General features: G+C 39.2%; 3 protein-coding genes across 5 annotated transcripts in view; 1 reads left to right on the top strand and 2 right to left on the bottom strand.

Moving 5' to 3' along the window:
• ccnf (cyclin F) overlaps positions 1–5706 on the bottom strand; it is a 29900-nt gene extending 24194 nt beyond the window's left edge. The window contains exons 1-2 of the mRNA XM_079641728.1: positions 1177–5706; positions 200–258 (exon numbers count right to left, since the gene is read on the bottom strand). Of these exons, the coding sequence (XP_079497854.1) occupies positions 200–258; positions 1177–1280 (163 nt within the window). The 5' untranslated portion in view covers positions 1281–5706. The remainder of the gene's footprint in view (positions 1–199; positions 259–1176) is intronic.
• A 534-nt stretch (positions 5707–6240) lies between these two features.
• Positions 6241–13888, top strand: hmox2b (heme oxygenase 2b). Its single transcript, XM_079641741.1, has 6 exons — positions 6241–6375; positions 7545–7653; positions 7780–7897; positions 7985–8476; positions 11648–11771; positions 11863–13888. Exons 2-6 carry the CDS (start codon positions 7577–7579, stop codon positions 11988–11990), a joined length of 939 nt encoding a protein of 312 aa, XP_079497867.1. The 5' UTR covers positions 6241–6375; positions 7545–7576; the 3' UTR covers positions 11991–13888.
• Positions 11871–26056, bottom strand: dnaja3a (DnaJ heat shock protein family (Hsp40) member A3a). Of its 3 annotated transcripts, XM_079641734.1 has the most exons (12): positions 25798–26056; positions 22964–23100; positions 22793–22876; positions 22455–22670; positions 21737–21889; positions 21510–21657; positions 19268–19332; positions 18508–18636; positions 18305–18420; positions 18027–18124; positions 16045–16180; positions 15059–15779 (listed from the first exon to the last, which is right to left on the bottom strand). In XM_079641734.1, exons 1-11 carry the CDS (start codon positions 26039–26041, stop codon positions 16059–16061), a joined length of 1512 nt encoding a protein of 503 aa, XP_079497860.1. In that variant the 5' UTR covers positions 26042–26056; the 3' UTR covers positions 15059–15779; positions 16045–16058. The 3 variants fall into 3 exon arrangements, with proteins under 3 accessions (XP_079497862.1, XP_079497860.1, XP_079497861.1); XM_079641736.1 differs by lacking the exons at positions 15059–15779; positions 16045–16180 and adding an exon at positions 11871–12009; XM_079641735.1 differs by lacking the exon at positions 16045–16180.
• Positions 26057–26223: the final 167 nt, after the last annotated feature.

Genomic DNA, 26223 nt, shown 5'->3' with positions numbered 1-26223 from the left:
TGCACACGACAGCTCTGCTTTCTTGAGTTAGCTGTATTAATCTAAAATTAACAATCTATATTTTCCTAGGTTACAAGTGAGGTTTTACCCCGTTATTTGTATTTGACAACAGCATTGCCTTCAATGCTAGCTAACTCATTGACAGGTTTGATATCTGTAGATTAATAAGCATTGTGCCTGAGAAATACTTTTTTTTTACCTGGACCAGCGTCATCTGCGAATTCTGACTCATCAGTGCCCATCTTTGGTTGTGGTGTTCTGTAAGAAAAGACTTCATATGAATACACACTCAAAATAATAAAAAGGAGCCAGTTAAGCAAACAAAGGAAACAATAACACAGTATATAATACTAAATATAATGTTAAAAATGGTATATGAACAACCTACTCTTGAAGCTCAGTTAAAAATGTGAGTTTTAGTGTAACCAAGCAAACCTTCCACTTTTAATTTTTATTCAAGCTTTCATAAAATGATCTCCTAATAAAAGTAAAGGCTACTGCATGCAGTTTACAACTAATCCTACAGTAAATGCATTTTTAAGCTAGATATCAATTTGTGAGAGTTTAAAAATCATATTGGAATACATTGGCCAATATGAATGGTTTTTAAATAAATAATTATTTTTAACAAAGTTCATGAAATATTTATTATTAAAGAACAGTGACCAATATGCTCCGTGCTCTGAGTAGTTTTGTGGATTCTTATTTAGCTGTTGCGTAGAAACATTTGTAATACTCATATTCTCAATGTATTAATAGAGGTTACGTCACAATGACTATCCCAATAACAAAGCATTGCGTTTGCCCTGTGTTTTTCAATGGGATACTATCAGTGCTGGAAAAGGCTCTACTGGGATTTGAACACGAAATCGCCTGTTTACTAGACAGGCCGGATGGATTCTCAATTGCACAGATGTTTAATTTGTTTAATCAAAGTTTGGATTTTAACATGATTTATAATGTAATGACTTCGGTGAATCTTTCAGAAAACCTTAACAACTGATCCCAAGCGGGTATAATGCACGAGAGGCATTCAAACGTAGGACAAGCGGACTGATATGTAGTTGTAAACTTAAAATGTGTTTGTTTTGAATTGGAGTCTGGCGAGTTCAATTTAAATCCTGAGCCCTGAGGCCCTGATAAAACAGTGGTGATGATCAGATGTACAGTACTTACAAGGTCTGTAGTATTTCTCTGTAGTGTTGAATATTGTGGTTAATCTTTGCTTGTTCATATTTGCAAGATTTGATAGCTTGCTCAATCATGGACAGCAGAGACATGTTTGTCTCTGGGAGTCGCAGCGTAGCGACCACCGCCTTGACAACACGAACCAAACCCGTAACAAACTACGAAGAGTTGACTAAAAGTGCCAATTCGTCACAAGGGTGCGGAATCTCACATTCGTTCCATCATCCCATACAAACAACGACATTACTCTAGCTTTTTCGTGCTGTCCCGCGAAACAGAAAACATAGCGGATGCGGAAGTAATTTGGTGAGTACAAAGTATTTGTGTTGTGTTGTTCAAAAAGTTACATCATACTAATAAAAATACTTCTTACAAGCAAGCTTCTTGTAGCAAATAAATACCAAATGTGTTTTTTATTAACTAATCAAAAAAGTGTTAAATATACTCTCAAAAACACATGTCTTACTTCTCGCGATAAGTGGAGTGGTTACCAGGGACGTTGTGCATTAACGGCTGTCACCGCAGCGAGTTTACAATGTCACTGAAAGTTTGGAAATTACGAGTTCTCACCAGAGAGAACTCGTACAAAACGGCAGTACAATTTAAAGACTTTGTTTGGACCTTTTATTATACTAAAAGTAATGCTACAATTAAGTGTCATAACATGTAAATAACCACCTACCAATGATAACACTCTTTTTCAGTTGGATTCAAATGAACATTTATATATTTAGAAAAATTAGTGCTGTTCCTTTAGGTTACAAGTATTAAAACAGAATAACATTAATTATATGATTACTTACTGTTGATTTGCTGTTTTATCCAAGCAAACAGTGGGGTAAATGGATAGTACTAACTAAGTAGTAGTAGTATTAGGGTAGTAATGCAAAACTTATATCCTTATGTTGTCCATGCACAGTGAAATCATAACATTTGTGAACTCATTGATAGTAATGACTTCATAGTAATCGGCATTGCTTTCTTAACAACACTGCTTGACCTGAGATCATTCTCTGCACTCCAAATAGTATTATTCTACAGTAGAGCGTCAATTAGAAAAATTAGTGATTAGCAGACATGATAAATAAATGTCTGCTAAATGGTCTGTTTACAATTATAAGCTTCTATAAAAGCATAAACGTTGGCTTTTCAAGAACAGGCGTAAGTAATAATGTATTAGCGATTGTTTCGCCCCCTCATCACAATCCCTGGTATTCTAACATGCTACTGGCTTGTCAAATAAAACAAAGCCATCATTAATGTCAGTTTGACCTCAATGCATTTTCTGGAAATGTCTATATTAATTTATTTGTTGTGCATGCTACCATAATATAGGAAGTAAGACTAGTTTAAACAAAAAAAACATTTTCTCTCATGCCACCAATTAGTGTTACCATTTTAACAATTCTGGTGAAACTATTACAAATTCAATTTCATTTAAACTAATCTGCTAATCTGAATCTTGCTTACCCTGCAGCTATCAGAGAACTGTCTTTATTGATCTAAAATTAATCAAGTTCAGAGACCTTTTCAAATTCAAATCAGTGCAATGCAGAACCTTAGCTAAACCAGTTAAACCACCAATTATTGTTTTCTGTTGTATCTCATGGACTTTGCCCTGTTTTTATGTTTCCCTCAGTCACATGTGTTCAGCCTCATCAATTGCCATGGTGTGATCAAAAGCTTCAGATCACAGGTGCTATATCACAGAGTGGTGAAATAGACCTCCTGCTGCAATTCTTATGAGGCGTGGTTATGTGAGTGTTTTTGATGCAGCATTTGAAAGGCCATCTGTACCTCACATATGGGGTCCACAGCAGAGCAGAGTGACAAACAAACCCAAATGGCAGCAAAAAATATTGTTAGTTGCCAAACTTACATATTTGTGAGGTTCTCATATGGAGAAATCGCTATCCACTATGATATGAAGTTTGTCAATATTTCCCCCATCAGAGTTTATTGGGCAAAGTCTCTCTCCCCCCCCCCATATCCTACTATTGATCTCAATCAGTAGCACAGAACCATTTCCCAAAGCAATTTAATGTAATTACAACAGCTTGCCGGCCCTGTTGGAGGGAAGTCAATCTTGTTGTTAGCTGATCCCCCCCCCCCCCTCACCAGCTTCCAGCAGGGGGGCTGCATCCGAGCATCTGACACTCCAGCCGGCTGCCAGATAAATATCCGGCTCTGAGAGTGACACACACATCGTCAATCATTGACACTTTTGAACACACACACACACACACACACACACACACACACACACACACACACACACACACACACACACACACACACACACACACACACACACACACACACACACACACACACACACACACACACACACACACACACACAGGTATTTATAGGAGCTGCATACAATCATTAACCGATGGACAAATCTGTTCAGCAAAAAAACTACCTCATACATAATTCATTAACAGCATGCGTGAATCATTTGAACACAAAAAGACCTGAAAAAAACATTTTAAACTATGATCTGTAATTGGCAGAACAGTCAAACAGCATGATGTAAACCAGATCAAATACAGTAAGCTTGTTTTGTTTGTCCCCAAGGGCCAGGCAACTAACCGGACAAAGACTGCAGGCTCATAGTTGTTTTTTTAAGGGCAGAGACAGGATGACCACCTGTTGATCGGTGAGCACTCATTGTAATTACTCAGTGCATTCTGTGTTCTCAGTACTGTGTCAAGTTTATTACATGCCCAATTCTGCCCCTTTCACTTGCCCACATGTCACATCTACAATGTATTTGTTTCTTTAGGTTGTTAGCTGTGTTTGAGCCAACAACAGGCATTTGGAAGTGAGAATGGTTGTTAATCTATAAGGCAAACCCTTTGGTTATTGTTTTTTGATTTTCGAATAGCTTTATCTTTTCTTTTTCTTGGTCTTTGATTCTGCCGATGTATACATTTTAATTTGTAAAGCAACAGAGCAATAACTATACCAAATAACACAATGCTTTGTTATGTCAGACAGCTATCTACTGAAGTGTTCAAAACAAAGAGAGTCGGTTTCAGCTTCAAATCTGTTGATGTTGTTCTCAGGTATTCCTGTGGACAACAACAACATTTGAGAGAGTCACAAAGGCTCTCTTTACACTGACACCCCATAAATAAAAACGAATGGGCAGATTAAACCAAACAGCAGAGGAGGTAATTGTTATTATAACATTGGTGTGTGGTTATGTAAGAACTACAGTTTTGTGATCATTTTGGTGAAGCCTTGGAGAGCAACAAAGGGTGTTGCCAGGGGGTAATTTGATAGGAATTAGGAATATTCAATTTCAAATGTCCTTTTCAAGAATGATTCATTTGTTTTATTAAAAGAAAGAGCTATTGCATAATATAGGCCAAAATCAAAAACATAAATGTTTAAATACATAAACTACAACTAAGGTAAACCAAAAAACAATATTTGATTGTGCTATTTGTTCTGAATATTAAATAATATTTTTGAATCTGCAACTTGACAAACCATGTTCTGTATTTGCTTGGTGCGAATGTCATCTTGTGGTTATGCTCTTCTCGTCGGCTGATGTTTTATTGGGGTTTTGGGGATGATTTAGATTTGTTTTCAGTTCTTGTGATGTATTACATCTTATGCAATGTTACCAGTAATAAACCAGCAAACTAATGCACAAAACTACAACTAAACTAGCACACTTTGTACTCATTTCTTTGTTGCATGTGCAAAAGTTTGTTATTCTATTTTGAGCAAATACATCGCAACATCTTCTAAACTATCGGAGGCCAAGCAACCCTTCAAACTGTGAGTAACTTAAAGGAAAGAAACGAGTTAGAACTGTCTGTTTAAGGCGTCTAGTGGCTTGATGGAAAAACAAGGAAGGAAGCCACGACAGATTGTGTTGATTTTACAAACAGCTGAAGGTTGTTTCAGGATGGATCATTGAATGGCTCTCAACAACATGAAGCACTTATGTTTGACACATGAAAATTGTTACATTAAACTCAAGCCCAATGAGATTTAGAAGATATTAACTATGCTTTTATTTTCTATTATAATTTTCACTTCCCCTGCCTTAGCAGTACTTCCCTAAATCGCCAAAAGGTTGCTGCGTAGCTGTTTACCAAGGTCTCATGTGACCAGGGGCGCCGTAAGGGGGTGAACGATTAGGACGATTCTAAGGGCCTGTGACTGACAGGGGCCCAAACTATTTTAGAGCATTAAGAAAAAAATGTTTAAGTAACCAATGTGATTATCTTTTCATGGGGCCCAAAATCCCTGGCGGCGCCCCTGCATGTGACCACCATTTGAATGTCTACATTGGCTTCCCATCCAATTTAGGATCCGTTTAAAGATTCTTGTTATCATGTTAAGAACCTTGCATGATCAGGATCATGCCTCCTAAAAGCCACCACCACCTCTGCTACATAACAGCAACACAAACAGGCATAGTGGTCAAGTCTCCTTTTGTTGTCTATCTCTTTGTGTTTGTTTGTCCTATATTTTCATTGTTTCAAGTGAAATCAAACTTTATTTAGACATCACTTTTCATACACAAAAGATAACACAGAGTGCTTCACAAACCAAACAAACAAACAAAAAAAGATGTCAAAGTATTTTCATTGTAATTGTTAGTGTCTTTATTGTTTTTGTTTGTGTCTCTTTGTGGTTGTTTTGCCTATTATCATAGTCATTGTGAGTGTGTGTTTGTCTCTTTGTTGTCTTTTCGCCTCTCATTGTGATTATTTTGCCCTTTCATAGTTCTGAGTCTCTTTGTCGCTTCACAGAAACACATGATGTCCTGGTGGGTACGTTTTGTGCTCCTGATATTATAATTGCATTATCCATGGTTGTTACTGATAGCAGGCATTAGAAAAAAGGAGACTTTTGAAGTTGTAGCTTCTTTTTTTTTAAACTCTTTCAAATTTGGACTTTTAAAACGCAGCTAAATACCAGTTTTTGCTGAGTAGTTTCTTTTGTATGTGTTAATGTTTATGTCTGCATTGTATGCTAGTGGTATAGGCAGAAGAATTAGCTGTCCTCAGCATTTCCTGCAGCAGAGAAGCACCTGACAGCAGTCGGGAGGGGGCGGGGCTTACAGTGAACACAGATGAGTGGACGTACAGTTCCGTGGCGTCCTGGATCCAAGCCTGATTTTTACTTAACCGGACTGCTCTGCACTGTAGTGGGGTGAAGGTTTGTAACGTCAATATGATACCAAAGCAATATAACCCGTTAATATATAATTTAATCTGTGACTAAACGTGTCGAGACTGCATTGGAATGTAACGCCGCTTGTCAAAAAAATCTCAAGTTTGTTAGGCTAGTTGAAATGCTAGCTAGCTGTTAGCAAAGTTAGCTAGCGTCCTCCAGCAAAGTTAGCTGTTGTTGTCAAAATGATGATCCGAGCAAGTTAGATGACGTTACCGCCAGGAATACCGAACATGGCATGTGTTGCTTATCTCGATGAAAGATGGCTTTAGATAGTGATTTCTGATCACATTGAGACACTGAAATGTTTTAAATCGCTTTATTAACTCGTTTATCACAACACCAGCTGCATTTGTGAGTTAAACGCCAGGAGGCCTGTGCTGCGTTTTAGTGGATGGGCTGATTTATGTCTGTATTTTTGTTCACGTAGTTGACGCCCTGGTGTTGTTTTAAGCGTTTCCTAACAACTTTCAGTTGCATATTGCCTTGAGTAAATGAGGTGGATGCAGCTAAATTAAGGTAACTGGCAGAAGAAGCTTTTATTTGACAATCATTTCAGGAACAATAGCTGCAGTGAAACGGTTTGGGGAGATATTAGCCCCCCTTTTTCTTATTAGACCTCTACTGCTTTAAGGGTAAGAGATTAATAAATATTGTTGTTGAGTAAACATTGCTGAATCTGAAATGAAAGCCTTCATTTGATGATTATGGACCTGATGATTAGACTTTATTTTATCGTTTATCTCAAATTGTTTTTATTTTATATTGAAAGGCAGTAAACTGTCATAGTGTTCGTCATCATTATGTTGTTTTTACAAATGATTATCAATGCACTGTAAATGTTGCTCCAGTGTATTGTTATTGTTTTGTTACACAATCCCTCAGATCCCTCAGCCTGATATTGTTTCCTTGTTTATCCAAAAACTGTTGTGCAATCTTGACCCAAGTGTCATTACGACAGCAGTTACTTGGCATAGGTCATACTAATAATACATTAAACACAATTTAATATTGTATATGCCCTTACCACAACTGTACCAATATACAAAAAATATATTTGTCAAGGTTTATTTGTGATTAAACTTATATATGACTGATGCCATATAGTTTGATTGTAAATATGATGTTGCTTTTATATATTTGACTGATTATAGGGTGAACTAACTGGCAGACAGGAACACTGCTGATGTCAGCAGACAAGATGGCGACAACAGCTAGTGCAAATGGAGCAGGGCCTGTAAATGAAGGAAAGGACACCCTCAGGTTAGTCTCCCACTAATGTTCTAACACAATTACCTTTTTGAAAGAGTGAAATATGATTACAAAATAACCATGTTTGTTGTTGTGATCCTGTCAAACGCTAAAATACAAAAAAAATTCCCCCCCAAGTCCTGAGGATCTGTCTGAGCTGCTGGCAGCAGGGACCAAGGAGGTTCACGAGAAGGCCGAAAACACACAGTTTGTGAAAGACTTCCTCAAGGGTCGCATCCGCAAAGAGCTTTTCAAGGTCAGAAAATCAGAAATAAAAATAATACAATATTTATAGGTAAATCAAAAACTGTAAGTACTATTGCTTTTGTTCTTGCTTCCCTAGCTTGGTGCCGTTGCTCTCTACTACACCTATACCGCCATGGAGGAGGAGATTGAAAGGAACAAGGACCACCCCCACTTTGCCCCCCTATATTTCCCTACAGAGCTGCATCGCCGCGAGGCCCTGGCCCGTGACCTTGAGTACTTTTACGGGCCTGACTGGCAGAGCGAGGTCAGCTGCTCCCCGGCCGCCCAGCGCTATGTGGACCGTATTCATGAAGTAGGGCAGGAGGACCCCGTGCTGCTGGTGTCCCACGCTTACACCCGCTATATGGGTGACCTGTCAGGGGGCCAGGTGCTGAAGAAGGTGGCGCAGAGAGCCATGAAGCTGCCGTCCACAGGGGAGGGCCTGGAATTCTATACGTTTGATGGCATCCATAGTGCCAAAGAATTCAAGCAGCTGTACCGTAGTCGGATGAACGTGCTGGTTCTGGACGGGGATACAAAGAAGAGGCTGGTGGCCGAGGCTGTCAAGGCCTTCCAGTTCAACATGGAGGTGAGAGGCCAGGGACAAGGAATGTTGGTTGGAGAGATAGAGAAAATAAGAAATGTTGGCTCTTTTTGGAAACTAGGGATGCACGATATTGTTTTTTTGAAACCGATACCGATAACCTCCTGCTTCTCAAGACCGATACCGATAACCGATACAAATATTATATATATATATATATATATATATATATATTAAATGTACCTGTAGTTTTTTCTTCGTTTTAGCCCTGGGGTCGTCTCTGGCAAAATTCTTGCTTTTTTCAAAAGCCTCGTCGATAGGTAAATGCCCCGGTGCCTTTGCAGCTGGCTTTGGATTCGCCGCTAGTTTAGCAGCGCAGGCGTCTTCGTACGCTTTTAACACACCATCGTAGCGATGGCGATGTTTCAGGTGACTAATCAGGTTGGAAGTATTATAGCTCGTTGCCTTTTTCCCTCCTTGTGGAACTTCTGCATTGCATTTGTTAATACAAATAGCAAGCGAACTATCTAACTCTGGAACTTTGAAATAGTCCCATACTACCGACAACATGTTTGTTTACTGTCCTGGCTTCACGGCCGCACACCATTTACGTCACAGCCAGGCATGAGTTAGGGAGCGCTGGATTTGTGAAAAACTCCCCTCTTCCTAAACCACTAATACCACAGTACTGGCAAAACGGGAGGAGCCGAGTGAAAAACAAGCGCCCCTTATCCCAATCCACCTACACCGCAGTATTTTTTTCTTTTTTTTTACCCCAAAAATATATTGTATATTATCGGGGCTATTAATACTTTTATCGGGATGACGTCATAATTCCTAATATCGGACCGATAATTTTCCACTACTGGAAACACTAGTGCTGGGGTGTCAAACTCAATTTCATTGCGGGCCACATTTGCGTAAAGGTTGCACTCAAAGGGCCGGTTGTAACTATATAAATATATAATATATACAGTGGGGCAAAAAAGTATTTAGTCAGCCACCAATTGTGCAAGTTCTCCGACTTAAAAAAATGAGAGAGGCCTGTAATTTTCATCCTAGGTATACCTCAACTATGAGAGACAAAATGAGAAAAAAAAAAATCCAGAAAATCACTTTGTCTGATTTTTAAAGACTTTATTTGCAAATTATTGTGGAAAATAAGTATTTGGTTGATAACAAAAGTTAATCTCAATACTTTGTTATAAACCCTTTGTTGGCAATGACAGAGGTCAAACGTTTTCTGTAAGTCTTCACAAGGTTTTCACACACTGTTGCTGGTATTTTGGCCCATTCCTCCATGCAGATCTCCTCTAGAGCAGTGATGTTTTGGGGCTGTTGCTGGGCAACACAGACTTTCAACTCCCTCCAAAGATTTTCTATGGGGTTGAGATCTGGAGACTGGGTAGGCCACTCCAGGACCTTGAAATGCTTCTTACGAAGCCACTCCTTCGTTGCCCGGGCGGTGTGTTTGGGATCATTGTCATGCTGAAAGACCCAGCCACGTTTCATCTTCAATGCCCTTGCTGATGGAAGGAGGTTGTCACTCAAAATCTCACGATACATGGCCCCATTAATTATTTCCTTTACACGGATCAGTCGTCCTGGTCCCTTTGCAGAAAAACAGCCCCAAAGCATGATGTTCCCACCCCCATGTTTCACAGTAGGTATGGTGTTCTTTGGATGCAACTCAGCATTCTTTCTCCTCCAAACACATCTAGTTGAGTTTTTACCAAAAAGTTCTATTTTGGTTTCATCTGACCATATGACATTCTCCCAATCCTCTTCTGTATCATCTAAATGCTCTCTAGCAAACTTCAGACGGGCCTTGACATGTACTGGCTTAAGCAGGGGGACACGTCTGGCACTGCAGGATTTGAGTCCCTGGCGGCGTAGTGTGTTACTGATGGTAGCCTTTGTTACTTTGGTCCCAGCTCTCTGCAGGTCATTGACTAGGTCCCCCCGTGTAGTTCTCGGATTTTTGCTTACCGTTCTTGTGATCATTTTGACCCCACGGGGTGAGATCTTGCGTGGAGCCCCAGATCGAGGGAGATTATCAGTGGTCTTGTATGTCTTCCATTTTCTAATAATTGCTCCCACAGTTGATTTCTTCACACCAAGCTGCTTACCTATTGCAGATTCAGTCTTCCCAGCCTGGTGCAGGTCTACAATTTTGTTTCTGGTGTCCTTTGACAGCTCTTTGGTCTTGGCCAGAGTGGAGTTTGGAGTGTGACTGTTTGAGGTTGTGGACAGGTGTCTTTTATACTGATAACGAGTTCAAACAGGTGCCATTAATACAGTTAACAAGTGGAGGACAGAGGAGGCTCTTAAAGATGAAGTTACAGGTCTGTGAGAGCCAGAAATCTTGTTTGTTTGTCGGTGACCAAATACTTATTTTCCACCATAATTTGCAAATAAATTCTTTAAAAATCAGACAATGTGATTTTCTGGATTTTTTTTTTCTCATTTTGTCTCTCATAATTGAGGTATACCTAGGATGAAAATTACAGGCCTTTCATCTTTTTAAGTGGGAGAACTTGCACAATTGATGGTGGACTAAATACTTTTTTGCCCCACTGTATATATAAAATAATGTATTAAATTACATTATTGCCTCTGAATTGGATTATTAATAACTTATTAATTAACTACGTCTGAAAGCAGAAGTCCAGGGCAAATAATTGCAAGTCTCTTCAGTGCGCATGTCACAAAATGAGATGCATTGTGGGACATGTAGTTTATGGACAACCTGCTTCTGTTAAGTGGCATGTAACCGTATAATGAATGTATTATATTCTTTGCAAGCTCTTGCGGGGCCACATAAAATCAAGTCGCGGGCCGGATTTGGCCCCCGGGCCTTGAGTTTGAGACCCCTGCACTAGTGGGTGGTCTTTTCCATTCAATTCTTTCTAAATGGATATCAATGTAACTAATTGTGTTAAATAAGCATATCAAATGCAGGACAAACTGTATGGCAGCCTGCGATAACAGCACATATTGTATTGTTGTCCAAAGAATCTATATATTGTACTTTATTGAGCTCAGGGTGTAATTGGCTTTTGTTGCAGAATTGAATTTCATCAGTGTGTGGTTAATGATGATTCTTTGATTTGTTCAGGTGTTAATTCACAGGCTGTCTGCTATTTTTTTAATTCATGAACAATTTCTTGATTATTGGGTGTTCAACAAGCTTACACTTTATGTTTGTGCTGGCAGGTGTTCGATGAGTTGGAAGAGATTGGTAAAACCATCCAGGAGGATGTTTTAGATGCTGGCATGCCCGTCCATGGAGCAATGGGCGGAGACATCAGCAAATGTCCCTACTATTCGGCCAAAATGGGTATGCTTTTACATTTCTCTTTGCAGAATTCTTTCCATGAAAAAGCTTTAAAAAAAGTTTTGATGAGGTAAGCTTGTTCTCTGTGTCACAGCGGCGGCGGGCGGATCAGAATACGCCTGTCAGCTCGCCATGGCCGTACTGCGACACCCGACGGGACAGGTCCTGTGCGCTGCTCTTGCTGCTGTTCTGGCGGGATTTGCTGCCTGGTATCTGATGTGATGCTGCTGTCATCGTGCTGCTGGGAGAACAACGAGAAAAAAGGGAGGACAGTAAGGGGAATAAAAAAATCCCTCAGGTTGTTGATCATTTCCTAGTTTCTTACAAACATTCTGAACGGGTCCAGGCTTATTTAATGTTACTTAAAGAAATCGGATCTGTTCCTTGGAATTCTGATATAATGACCGTAAATATCAATCTCCATCCATCCACCCATCAAGCTACAACTTTTTAAAATGTATCCTCTATTCTTTTAAATGTGCTACCTCCTCTGAACTGCCCCTCCAACCTTTGTCCTTCCAGTGAGTTTTGTCCTATCTGTAGATATTCTGAAGCTCCTTTCTCCTTTTGTCATGGAAGCACACTAGTATTGATTTGTCCCCAATTTTAAATGAAACTGCCAGATGTAAAAAATATATATTTTAGATACTGCCCCTTAAATTGGCTCTATAGTGATTAATGAGTTAGTAATGATGAAGAGATTATCCAAAGTTCTCATGGCGAGCGTAGAGGAAACATGTCACAACATACTATGCACATGTTATGAATGAGTTTAATGGCTCAGTGTGGTCTTGCTGGGCAGACTGCTGTGGTGGTTTTGAATGAGATCTTTGTGTTGGTGCAATAAAAGATCTCAAATTGTACTTCCTGACATGAATTGAAGTTCCAAAGATAATGTGAAACGCAGTGCATTGCACTGTTGTTATTCTTTCTTTTTAATTCATCTAATTATCCAAAAATGGCCTCCAATGTTTCTACAAGTGTACCTAATTCTTAAAAGAATAGCACAACTTTGACAAGCTTATGATTGGATACGAGTGAATACACCTGAAAATGGACTCTACTAATGCATGTTCAAATCATCTTGTATTTATAAACAAAAACTGCCTGATGTTGGTTTGGATGCATCGCTTAACTGTTCAAGATGAAGTATTAATCGATGATTCAGTTTGACCTGCCACAGAAGCTTAAATCATAGGAAAGGTGAATATGATAATGGTTAAGTCTGAAGGTTAAAGATGTTAAGGGTTATTATGAACTACAGGAACTGCAGGTTAGGTCCTTCAGCTGCTCACCTGTTGTGTAAGCATCCATTTGTTATGGATACGCCAGTATGCATCATCACTAAAAACAAAGTCACATTTTGTTTGTGCTCTATTTTTTTGGAACACCATTCCAAGTAATGCTCATTGCAACATGGATAAGGAGGAACATATTGTGCTTTGTGTACTGTATGCAGTGTTATTGCACTGTTCTGCAATTTAAGTTGACTAATTATCCTGACGCATTAATGACATTTTATTAACTTGGCATCATCTTCCAAGCTGTTTGTTCTTTTCGTAGTTTAAAAATGTTTGACGCACAGTGTCAACGGAAACCTGCTTAAAACAAAATGTCTACCAGGTTCCTGTGTGTGTGTGTTTGCACATGATGTACAGTATGGTGTACAGTATTCTTTAACTAGCAGTCATTCACATTTGACCTGGCATGTATCCCAAGTGATAATGTGTTTTTTATCTGAGCGTCTCAGGTTCATGTTGTAGTCAGGTGGAAATACAATGCATTTCCTTTGGACTGTTATACTCCTGTAGTTCATGGTCCATGTTTTATTTAATTACATTTTTGCCAGTGTCAAAATGCTTCAGTATTTTTGGGCGAACTTAGGGAAGGCTTACTTGAATCTCAGAAGTGCAGTTGTTTTGGTCATTGTTAAACCTTAGATATAGAAGATGGGATGCTTGACTAATTCATGTTGATTTAGATTTCTCTTGCATTTCAATAATTCTGCTCCTAATCACTTTGTGTATCTAAACGCTTTATAGTGTTTGACACCCCATGGCTGTTGAATGAAATACATTCTGTTTTCCTGCTCAAGCTGAAATAAAGGTGATCCATTTGGACTGGTTTATTTATTAAAAGTACTTGTTTTTTTATAATAACAATACACGTCTTAATGATTATGTTGTGTCATTATTATGTAGCACCATCATCAGGTACAAATATCCATCTAAAAGTATCTATCCAAAAACTGGATAGATACTTTGTGATTTGGAGAAGTACATTTTATGTTGGATATTGGACAGACATTCACATGTGATCCAGCAGCGTCTTGTCACTCAGTTACAGACACTGTCAACAGTCGGCTCACATCTGAGTTAATACCAGGTTTCCTGTAAGGGACCATCAATAAATTAAACTCTGAATGACACAAAGTCAGTGTTATTTTCAATTTCTTTGTGCTAATGTGTCTCAATTATTTAAATTGATGCAAAAATCTATTCTAATGAAGGCGTCGACACTATGATTAGTGATGCTTCATGAATGAATTAAAACATATTTTCGTAGAAGATCATGTTTCAGCAGAAAGCTTACACATCTTCAGAGGCAGACTAAAAACTTGTCTCTTTCGACTCCACTTTGAGCAATAACATTACTAACTAAGAACTTATATACTCATAAAGGGCTGGCTTATCTAAAGCCAGTTGAGTAGCACTTGAAATGTTTGGCTCTATGAAACCTGATGTACTTATATGATTCTGTCTTCTTGGCCGAATGCACTTATTGTAAGTTGCTTTGGATAAAAGCGCCAGCTAAATGCAATGTAATGTTTCAAAAGCTTTCTTGTCATGAGACCCAGTTACTCCAGAAAAAAAAAAATAGATGCAAGTCCTACTGTTCCAATGTAGATATACAATTCTGCATTTGCAGTCATTAGCTGAAATGACACGGAAGCTATTGAAAAGACGACACTTTTCTCGGAGGAACTGCTGAATTTAAATAACAATTTTCATTAATAGAAAAACAACATTTAAATCCAATATAAAAAGGTGTCATTTGAGGTAATGGTCATATAATAATATTTGTATTTAAAAGTGAAAATGCAGGTAAGTTTACTAGATACACTAACAATTCAATATGATCTCATCTACCTCCGTTAGCTTTGGACTCACTTAGGGACAGTTAAGTGGTTTTTACTGCATTATATCTTAATGGTTAAACCAAATATGTATCAAAGAAATATAATACTCGATTCAAACAAATGTTCTGTGGTGGTGATTTAAAACAGAAGCTTTTCCCAGACCATATCTTTATTATAATGTACAGTATTTCTCTTGTAGGTTACACAACTATATGTACAAACGACATAATTCAAAGTGTTAAAGGTGGGACAGTTCGGTTTTCATAGTTCAGGAGCCAAACTTCTACTTCCATTGCAGACACACCTTTTCTCAAACACTTCAACTTATAGGTAAACCATGAGAGCATGACTGACGTGATGTTCAACTTGCAAGCATAGAGTGTTGTGAATTGTGGAGGAAATTGGAGCATTAATGAAACATAATCAAGGCTTAACGAACAAATCACGGGGTCGATTTAATTCCAAATAAAAACTTTTGATTAAATCTTTGTCAATACACCACTTAATTTCTGTGCACCTGAATTCTGTTATCACTATAATATCTTTTAATGTGGATCAACAGAAAACCAACGAGACATGAATGCTATTTTAAAGAAGTCTTTGCCGCCCCAATGACCACGACGGACACTTGTCCTAACGGCACATTGGAACCTCCTCTTGTATGTGGATTCAGCAGGTGATGCTCCGTCTTTTGCAGGGTCTGGGTATGTAGGTTTTTACTGATCTGTCCAAAACCTTTTCAGGACTTATCCAACACCCACTAGTCCTCAAACACCTGTTCCTTTAATATGAGCTGTGTTTGCTTTATGTAGTCCGCTCTTCTGTCCTTTGATGGACTGATGAAGCTTCTCAGTTATAGGATGACCTTTTTCCTTAAAGTAGGGAAAAAAGATTGTTAAATGAACTCTTAGTAAATGGAGCTTTTTAAAAATGAGCCGGTAAAGCAGTCCCAGTTTGAGGAATAACAAATCAAAAAATACTTGTAGGCCATCAGATTGGATTCACAGTTTGTACGCGACAGCCACAAACCAGAGAATGACAAGTTATCAAGAGAAGCTGCAGCACGTGTTTCATAACTCACTTTTTGTGCAGAACTGAACATAAAAACAACTTGGGATTAATCAATACTAGTCCTACCTGGTTTGTGGCTGTCAGGAGGCACTAAACAATTTCTTTAATGTGGAGAAGAAGCCCCCCTCTTCTTTCAACTCTCCTTCCTTCTTGTTACGCCCGCTTTGCCCTGTCTCAGACCGCTTATCAATGCTGCCCCCACCTGGACAGAAATTAACACTAAATCAGCTAGGCTTACCACTAAATACAACTTCCTTAATACCCATGTTGGCCAATCAGAGACGTATATCAAGCAAAACAGCAAGACTCCAGGGACAGCGATAGGGTAAGAGTTTATGAGTTGGGTTTTTCTGTTGTGCCACTTTATGTTTAGTGTTTCTTTGTTTTTGTTCCCTTATAAAGCCTTGTGAGGAATGCTTTGGCAATTACAGTGCCACAGTGACGCGTCCTAAAACCCGGAAGTAAGTTAGCATTTTTACCACGTCCGGTTCCTTCACCAAAAAGCAATGCAATTTCTCCATAGGAATTTTGAAAATAGCTGGAAATAAGGTCTGTGTTTGACATAAATTGAAGAGACAGATCACGTTTAGTTCTACGACATTAAATACATCAGTAGTGACCCCGCTGGGGATTTTTGAAGAGTTTACGTGTCTGAAAAACGATGGTTGTTAACATGTGGCTGAATAGGACTACAGAAGTTGTCCAGGCCGTTTTACGTCATTACACCGAACACGTAAACACTCCCGCTAAGTGTGTTTGCCCTGTTCTGCTTGAAAGCAAGTACCTGCCTCCTGTAAACTGTTCAAACAAATGCTTCAACTTGTACCATTTTGAATCTGTATGTTTCAATATGGATCTTAAGTTGGCGTGACGTTGAAGCAGCGACCCTGCTGTAGTTCGTTTATAGCATAACGTTAGCATTTTGCTTCTGGTGACTAGATTTATGATTCGAAAATTATAAAAGTAGGGTAGACATGTGGATATTATCCGGCTGAACAAAACGTGATCCGTCTCTTAAATGTGTGTCAACCACAGACCTTATTTCAAGCTCCTATGGAGAAATCCCATTGCTTTTTTTGATGAAGGACCCGGAAGGAGTTTACTTCCGGGATTTAGGACGCGTCACTTTATACTATGTTTAAAATGTGGTCATTCCAATAAACTCCCTTTGTATTGGGTGCATTCACACCTAATAGTCCGCTCTCTGGTGCGCACCAGACGACAGTTTGTTACATTGTTTCATTTTTCAGAAGGTTTGGTTTGCGTTCACATGGGCAAAACTAAAACGGACTATAAACTTTAAACACAAGTCATGTGCTCGGAAATGCTGTTCAACCATTGGTCAGACATTAAGGGGGTTAAAAACACAAATCCCGGCAATTTCTACCGGAGCCTTCGCCATGGAGCATCGGCTCCACTCTTTAACTAAACAACCGTGGATGTCTTGAAAGACTCTTTCGCTGAAAATTTTGAAGATATCCGCGTTCTTGTGACACGTAAATACTACGCTTCCTATGTTTTGGTGCGAACTGCGTTCACACCAGCAATGAACCGCTCCAGAGTTCGCAAGCAACCGCTCCGAGACCACCTATTTTAGCAGACCAGAGTCCGGTTGTTTAGTTCACTTAAGAGGTCTCGGACTGTGTTCACACCGACCCAAATGAACCGCACCAAGCGCCTAAACGCACCAGGGTTCGATTCAACCGGACTATACAAGGCAGGTGTGAACGCAGACTGAGTTTGGTGGTCCTCTAACCCAGGGGTTCTCAAATGGGGGTACGCGGACCCCTAGGGGTACGTTGGAGTACTGCAGGGGGTACGTGAGATTTTTTATTAAAAAACCATCAGTCGTCCATAATTTCTAAAATAGTGATACTATAATAAATGTAAATTTAAGTTCTGTAAAAAACATTTTTTATATTCAACATTTCTGTTTTTAACACTAGAACCGGCAACATTCCATTACTCCTAGAACCGGGGTAACAAATAGTTTCTGCGCTAATCAGGGGGTGTTTTATTGTAAAAAGTTTGAGAACCACGGCTCTAACCTGTGGTGGTGTTAGTGACTCCATTCACCGTCCCTTCTACTTCCGTCTCGTCTTCAGCGTAGCTTGTTAGCAGAGTTCTTTGTCGGTCAGTCAGCGTCCTGCACAGGAAAACAATTGGTTATGGATCTCTGAATTAGGAAACAGTTCTTATCCCCTTTCTTCAAGACTACAGCAAGTCATTGTTTTCAATTACAAGGACCTCTCATGTCCTCCATCTTGTATAAATGCAGTAGTAGACATGTTACTGGATGAGACAGATGAACTATGAGGAGTCTTACTTGGGTACTTTTATTTTGACATGGACATAATGGTCTCCGTAGCCATAACCACCGATTCGAGCGATCCCCTTTCCTGAATGACGAATCCTCTGGTCTGCCTGGATGCCCGCAGGGATCTGAAGACAAGAACAAATAATAAAAAAAACGTCACACTGCATGCGTTTAAAAACATATTCTGATTGGAGGAGAACGTGTCTACTTACTGATAAGTTTAGTGTTTCATAAAGGCCCTGTGCCCTGGCTGTGCCGCCCAGGATAGCTTGTGCCACGGAGATAAGAAGGTCAGAGTGGACGTCTGCACCGTCCCTCCTGAACACTGGACTTTTCTGGACCTGAAAACCAACCCAGAACACGTCACAACCAATCACACGGGGTATCAAGTCATCACAATCTCAGGAAGCAGTACACCACAGGTTGTCTGAACCGAGCTTATTCTAATTCAAAGAGCTCAGACAGCTCAATGCCTCGTACTAAACTCACACACCTCCAGTACATCATACAAGACACCATTATAGCAGCTCTGATGACCACTTGGATTAGGAGTGGATTTACTTCTGATCTACGTTTGTTTGCTCTGGGATCAATACTGATATTGCAGGTGTGACATGCAGCATCTCCTAAAAAAGCAATGAGCAGATTCAGGGGGGGGGGGGGGGGGAGCCACACACACAAAGCAGAGGTCATCATGGACAGGATGAAGTGTGTCATTTGTCTGCTTTCATTTAAAATATGGTGGTGAGGCACTTTACCACAGAGGTATGGGTGTGTACATGTGTGATTTAAAATGTGACCACAAAGAAACTATGAGAAAATAACACTTTATTTATTAGTTTAGCTGCTTTGTTCTCACTAACGCTGCTCTCTCTTTGTTCACCGTCTAGCTCGCTAGCCTTAAAGAAGCCGGAGAAGGAAGACTACTATGAATGCTGTGTGTTTGAAGAGATGACGCAGATATATACTCACTCTGAATGTGATGAAGATCTCCTTCTTACCAACTGGCATTCTGACTGTCTGACCATCCTCCACTCCTTGAAGCCAAAATAAAACACAGTTAGATTAGATACAAGATTTACATTACATACAAGTTATTCGTAGGAATCTATCTTTTAAGTATGAAGCCCTATAGGAATGATATACATCTTCCAATTCTGCCAACATGAAAGTCATTTTGAGTTATTGCGAATTTTAAAAACATGCCAGAAATAAGTATGACAGGCATTCAAATCAGGAATTATGTTCAGCAGTGAAGCTGAGCTTTGTAGCTATTGTTTGTGAATGTACAAATAATACAAGCGTAAAAATCCTTTGAGGGTATTGTTGAGATCTCCATATTAGGTTGAATACTTAAAACGAAAGTTAGTTAATCAAATATAATCAATTATATTCTTGTATAACCCACAATGAAAATGATTCATATTTTATGATTTTCTATATTTACAGTATAAACAAAACACAAGTGGTTTGTTAAATTGAGTGTGTAAGGCCTATAATGGTTTATGGGTGTCACTGATAAGAGAGGAGAGACAGTTTCTTCCCTCTCCCCTCACAGCAGTACACAGGGAGGGGGGCTCCTGACTTAAGGAGAAATAGACTGAGGCCCCAAAAAGGTGGTTATGTCATAGCCGAGAATAATATTTTGCAAGTCCTGCAGAGTAGGGGTCATGACATTTTTACACAAACATGGGAAGGTGTGTCTTATGCCATAGCCATAGAATATGTCTGGTCATGTCCAGTCCTGTACATCAGAGGCCATGCCCAGTTTCCACAAATATGGGTATGGAGGAGGTGTCTTTAGGTTTTTATATCCTGTTGTTGAGCATAAAGACACTGGCGGAGAAGGAGCAAACAAGAGAGAGGGGGGGGGGGGGGGGGGGTTCCCCTGGTATACTCTCTCCCGGTATGTTTGTGAATGTTAGTCTCCCGCCACCTGTCGGAATATAGGTATGGAATTGATGTGAATTGATTTGGTGAATGAAAGTTTGAAAGTGCTTTTTATTATCACCGGTCTTTTATGAGGGGATGCCTCTAAATTCTATTGTGAGATTTAAATATCACAACTGAATTGGGCAGTTGAAGTTACAATTGAATGTAAAACATGTAAAACTGTGAATTAGAGTTGCATATTAGAACATGACCACAGCATGATATGTTTTGTAGGATTGTCATGTTGTAAAGAGAGAAGGTAGAAACCCTGTATAAAGGTGGACCAATTTTTCTTCAAATAAACTGATCCCACCTGTCCCTGATTGGGACAACTTAAAGACATCTGCGCTCTCCTCTCCTGCTTAAAAAGGTAAGATTGCACACGGCCACACTTAGGTAGGGCCACACCTCATTTACTGATATCAAAATCCTTCGGGATCGCTTAAACATATTTAGCGGGTCGTCTGAATTGAAACAGCAGTTAATTGAACCTGGTTCTTCAGGGAGTTAATAGAGGTCAGATCTTGCTGACGTTGGTGGATCTGAGCCAAGCAGTAAACTTACATAGACTCAATAACTTCTGTTAGGTCAATTAGTAGGTCTGAGTTATTTGCCGGAATAAATTATCAGCCCTCCCGACTCCTACAGTATTTACTAGAGATGTCCCGATCCGATCACGTGATCGGGGATCGGAGCCGATCACGTGATTTTCAAAAGATCGGAATCGGGAGAAAAAAAATCGGGGATCGGGATTTTTTTTTTTTTTTTTTTAAATACTTTTTTTTTATTTTTTTATTCAATGTTACAAAACAAAAATGACCATGGTCAAGTCTTAAAGTCATCCTGAGGCCTTAGTTTTGATTTCAAATTACAGAACATCATGTAGGCTATGTGTTACTTCTTTGGGGCTTGTTTTCATAGACCTGGTTGCTTATTTCTCTCAAATCTGGCAACAGAGTGGGCAGGGCGCAGTGTCTAATTGTAGCAGTAAGCTAACGAGTACTGAAAGCTTTATTTTGATCCAATGCTGCACAACTGAACTGATCCAATGCTGCTGTGAAAAAAAGAAGCTATATCCATGTTGGATAGAATATCCAATTTAAATAAAAAAATAACCTTAAGGGACAACTTGAATGCTTTTTTTCCTCTTAATGCATTGCATAAAGATCGGATCGGGAAAAATCGGTATCGGCAAATTGTCAAAATCAAATGATCGGAATCGGATCGGGAGCAAAAAAAGGTGATCGGGACATCCCTAGTATTTACAGTGTGAAAAACTGACCTGCAGGCACAGGAACCGTCACAGTCTTCTTCTGCTTGGTCTGTCCCACCCCACGACAGGTGTTACACGGGGTGGAGATGACCGTGCCTTTGCCTCCACAACGACGACATGTGGAGCGCATCACGAACGGACCTGTGTTCACGGTCTCCTGCAGGGCGGACAGTACACGTGTTTAGTAAAACAACACAAACAAACCCTGAGGGAAGGGAGAGTGTCGGAGCTCTTACCATGCCGGAGCCGTTGCAGTGGTTGCAGTGCTGGACTTTGGTGCCTGGCTCGTGGCCCTTACCGTCACAGCGCTGGCAGGCTGCTTCGATGTTAACAGAAAACTCCTTGTTCACTCCCTTTGCCGCCTGAGTGAACGTCAGCTCCATATAGTACTGTGGAGAACAAATCAAAAATGTTTGATATATTTTATAGGATTTTATTAATCTAACATGCTTCAATAGCAATATTTATTTTTACGTTGGTCTTGGTTATTTCTTAATCATTTAACCTTTATTAGAATTATGGCATTTTTATTACCATTTTATTTGTATTTCTGTTGTACCTATATGTTCACTTGATATTGTTGCATCGATTCAGTTGTCTTGTGTCTTATCCGTCAGAGAGAAACCATTATTTATTTTATTTTATTTGTATTATCATACATTTGACCTCCTTGTTTCTATTAACCTGATAAAATGTTATATTTTTTCCGCATGTAAAGTTCTTAGAAAATAATCTGAATTTCTTGTTGTTTGTTTTTAACTTGTGATGTGTCATTTTGTAAAGCACTTTGAGCAGCATGTGTTGTATGAAAAGTGATATATAAATAAAGCTTTATTATTATTATTATTATTAATGACAATTTTGGAAGATGCACCAATCAAATGTAACAAAGAACCAAAAATAGAAATCAAGGTCACTGAGGCCTTCCTTTCACTCCCACAGTCTCCCACTAACCTCCTGTGGCTGTTCAAATATGGCGTTGAAGTCTCCAAAGCCACGGCCTCCTGAGAATTCCCCAAAGATCTTGCGGAAGAGCTCCTCGGGGTCCACGCTGCTGCTGCCGCCCTGTCCCGACCAGTATTGCTGCCCTCCTGCACCGGCCTGACCAGCATCAAAGCCCGCAGAGCCGTACGCATCGTACTGTTTCCTCTTCCCTTCATCACTCAGGATCTATATCAAACATGGAGCACGGTTTAGGAGGTGTAACTCTAATACGTTATAAAGAGACTGATCAGAGATTTTGAAGAAACATTTACAAGTGTCGAGGGAACATTTGAACAAAAGTTCTAAACCTCGTAAGCTTCAGCCAGCTTAGCAAACTTCTCCTTGGCTTGTGGGTCTTCTTTGTTGGTGTCAGGGTGATACTTTTTGGCCATCTAAGGGACAACAAAACACACTGTTAACTACTGTGAGGATTGGTTATCCAAGATGGAGCTGTGAATGTGTGTGAGGCATGAGCAGACCTGGTAGTATGCTTTCTTGATCTCTTTCTGGGTGGCTGTGCGAGGTACGCCGAGGGTCTGGTAGAAGTCCTGCTTGCTGCTAGAAGGAGAACTCGTGTGAAAGGACAGTGTGCAGGCAGCAAAGGGGGAGTTGTTACCTGAAAATAGTCAAACCAGGGTAAAAGGGTAAGTCAATACAATTTAGAAAAGTAGAGCTGCATTCAGGTTTCATTTGATAACTGACTGTATAGTTTTGCCACCATGTAACAGCTAAATTGAATAATCTGCATTGTTATGTACAGTGGTGACTGAAGATACGTGTAGGCTTAGCTGACACAATCAAATGACAAATATTTGTAAAGAACAGGCCAGCAAGTTAACCTGAAGAAGATTCTCGAAACGCAAACGTTTATATAACAGAACATTATTTACTTGCAAATGGTACAACATGTGCTACTGGCACTACCAATAGCAATTACAAATGGTTGGTAACAATAAAAGCAGTGTTATCTATTTGGGGATTTGTAAGTGGTGACACATTGGACTAATGTTGGAACCCAGTTGGGGCAAGGGGTAAAACGCATAACAACCACCAATGGACATCACTCCAAATGAGTAAGACTTGTGTTTTACTGGTGTACTTTGCAAAATTATACTTCACTATATCGTTATTTCATTTCATTTCATTTTCATCTTTATTTCGAACAGATTTAAAAAAACAAAAAACAAATACAAAATAATAAATGTGAAAAACAGAATATCGTATTGTTAGAATACAGTATTTATCAATATTCATAATAATATTTATATATTCAACAAAAAAATATTCATAATAATAATAATAATAGGTGTCCGAAAGGGAGCAGGAGGAAGCAAATGCTTTTTAATTCCCACCCCTTACTTACTGCTAATCAATGATTATCCTTTAAATCCTTTCTGCAAGTTATTCCTGCTCACATCTTTACATTTATACATACATTTACAATAATTTCTCATCTTCAATCACCTCTCTTCATTCTCATAGTTTTTCAAAAAAGTGTTTCTGTACATCCTTTTAAACTGAATGATGCTTGTGCTTTGTTGTAACTCCTGCTCCAAACCATTCCATAAAATCACCCCACAGATTGTTATGCTCATACTTCTCAGGGTTGTTCTGACCTTGAGTTGTTTATAATGTAGATTTCCTCTCAAATTATACCCCCCCTCTCTGTCTACGAACAATGTTTTTAATTTCCTCGGTAGTAGATTATGTCTTGCTCTGTACAGGATTTGTGCCGTTTTAAATGTAACCAGATCAGTAAACTTCAATATGTGTGACTTCAAAAATAATACATTAGTGTGTTCAAGATATCCAACATTATTGATAACTATAATGGCCCTTTTTTGTAATCTGCATAACGGCTGTAGGTTGGTTTTGTACGTGTTTCCCCAAATCTCCACACAGTAAATCAGATATGGCAATATCAGTGTGTTATATAGAGTATACAATGAGTTATAGTCCAGAATGTATCTGGCTTTTCCCAATATTGCGATAGTTTTAGCCAGTTTTGCTTTTACATGAGTGATATGAGGTTTCCAGCTGATTTTGTGGTCTAAAACCACACCAAGGAACTTCATTTCAAATACTCTTTCTATGTTTATGTTATCTAGTATTAATTGCACCTGTGGATTTGTTTTATGATTTCCAAATAACATAATCTTTGTTTTGCTTATATTTAATGATAATTTGTTTGTGTCAAACCAATGTTTTACTTTAATCATTTCTGCTGTTATCACTTCCATTAACTCTTTCAAATTGTCACCGGAACAAAAAATATTAGTGTCATCTGCAAATAAAATAAATTTCAATATATTTGATACTCTACAAATGTTGTTGGTGTATATTATGAACAGCTTTGGACCCAACACGGACCCCTGAGGTACTCCACAAGTTATGTTCATATATTCAGATTTATGTTCACCAATTTCAACAAATTGTTGTCTGTTGCTTAAATAATCTCTCACCCAGTTTAATCCCACCCCTCTGATGCCATACCGTTCTAGTTTTATCAGTAAAATATTGTGATCTATGGTGTCAAATGCTTTTTGTAAGTCTATAAATATTCCCACTGCTTGTTTTTTATTGTCCATGCAGTTTGCTATTTCCTCACTTAATTCCATTAGTGCCATAGATGTTGATCTATCTTTCCTGAATCCATATTGACTGTCGTCCAAAAGATGATGTGTTTCCATGAAACTGTCAAGTCTTTTTGTAAAAAGCTTTTCAAGGATCTTGGAAAACTGAGAGCAATGAAACAGGTCTGTAATTTGTGTAATGGTGTTTATCCCCAGTTTTATATAATGGTATAACTTTTGCTATTTTCATTTTATTTGGGACTTGATTGAAAAGACAAGTTAAAGAGATGAGTCAATAGTTATAGCATCATACTTCATAATGCTTATATGTGTTCTTACATTGTTTGATTGCTGTACCTTGTGTCGCTGTTATTTATTATCTCTTGGAATATAATACACCATTTGAGTAGGCCGCAACTGCACTTTCGTTTTGCTTGCATGATGATAAAGTTACATTTCAAACAAACGTTATGTATAAGACGTAACCCTGGCATCACCACCTTGAGTATTCTACTTGATCACACAAATTCAAAGTTACCTCTACGTGGACAAAAAATAATGCGTTTTGTGTTAAAATCTCATCATATGTTAAATGATCAATCAAGCCCTATAAATCACATTTAGGTTAGTTGTTTTATCCTGCGTCAACTGAGTAAACCAGCAATTACAAAACAGTTAGCCTAGCCTAGCCTAGCCTAGCTTAGCCTAGGCCGGGTACCATATGGGTTGACAGCACTCACCTGACACCCCTTTCAATGTCAACGCTTTCCCTGCTCCTCCACACATTAGGTTACCTCCCAGACACAGTTTCCCTGCTCCCAGGGAAGAGATACTACGGACGCTTCCATGGCCAGCGCAGACACCGGCACCGGTGGCCCCATGAGATCCAGAGGACAAGATAACTGTTATCCAACGTGAGGAGCCTCGGACAGCCGAAGACGCCATCATTCCTTCACTAGCCGCTGCTCCGCACTCACTGCGCATGTGCGGGACAGAGTGGGCGTCACTGAGAGCCAAAGATGTTCACTGTCATTCAAGATGATGCTCTTCCAAAAAAACGACTTGCAAAAGTGTATCTTAAACCTTCTGCTACTTTATTTAAACTCAACGCAAGTGTCTACAATAGATAACAAATAGTGCTGACTAAAAGTGTTCAGACATTATCA

Source organism: Notothenia rossii, assembly GCF_949606895.1.
Source record: "Notothenia rossii genome assembly, chromosome: 8".
Classification (NCBI taxonomy): Eukaryota; Metazoa; Chordata; class Actinopteri; order Perciformes; family Nototheniidae; genus Notothenia; species Notothenia rossii.
This window is presented reverse-complemented; position numbering and strand designations above follow the sequence as displayed.

What these genes read in the sequence shown, in the direction of transcription:
- hmox2b (XM_079641741.1), top strand. Translation starts at nt 7,577, where the DNA reads ATGTCAGCAGACAAGATGGCGACAACAGCTAGTGCAAATGGAGCAGGG. An exon ending in GAAGGAAAGGACACCCTCAG is followed by an intron (nt 7,654 to 7,779) that starts GTTAGTCTCCCA and finishes TTCCCCCCCAAG; the next exon opens with TCCTGAGGATCTGTCTGAGC. An exon ending in CTACTATTCGGCCAAAATGG is followed by an intron (nt 11,772 to 11,862) that starts GTATGCTTTTAC and finishes TCTGTGTCACAG; the next exon opens with CGGCGGCGGGCGGATCAGAA.
- dnaja3a (XM_079641734.1), bottom strand. Translation starts at nt 26,041, where the DNA reads ATGCGCAGTGAGTGCGGAGCAGCGGCTAGTGAAGGAATGATGGCGTCT. An exon ending in GACATTGAAAGGGGTGTCAG is followed by an intron (nt 23,101 to 25,797) that starts GTGAGTGCTGTC and finishes GACTATTTTCAG; the next exon opens with GTAACAACTCCCCCTTTGCT. An exon ending in TCAAGAAAGCATACTACCAG is followed by an intron (nt 22,877 to 22,963) that starts GTCTGCTCATGC and finishes GTTGTCCCTTAG; the next exon opens with ATGGCCAAAAAGTATCACCC.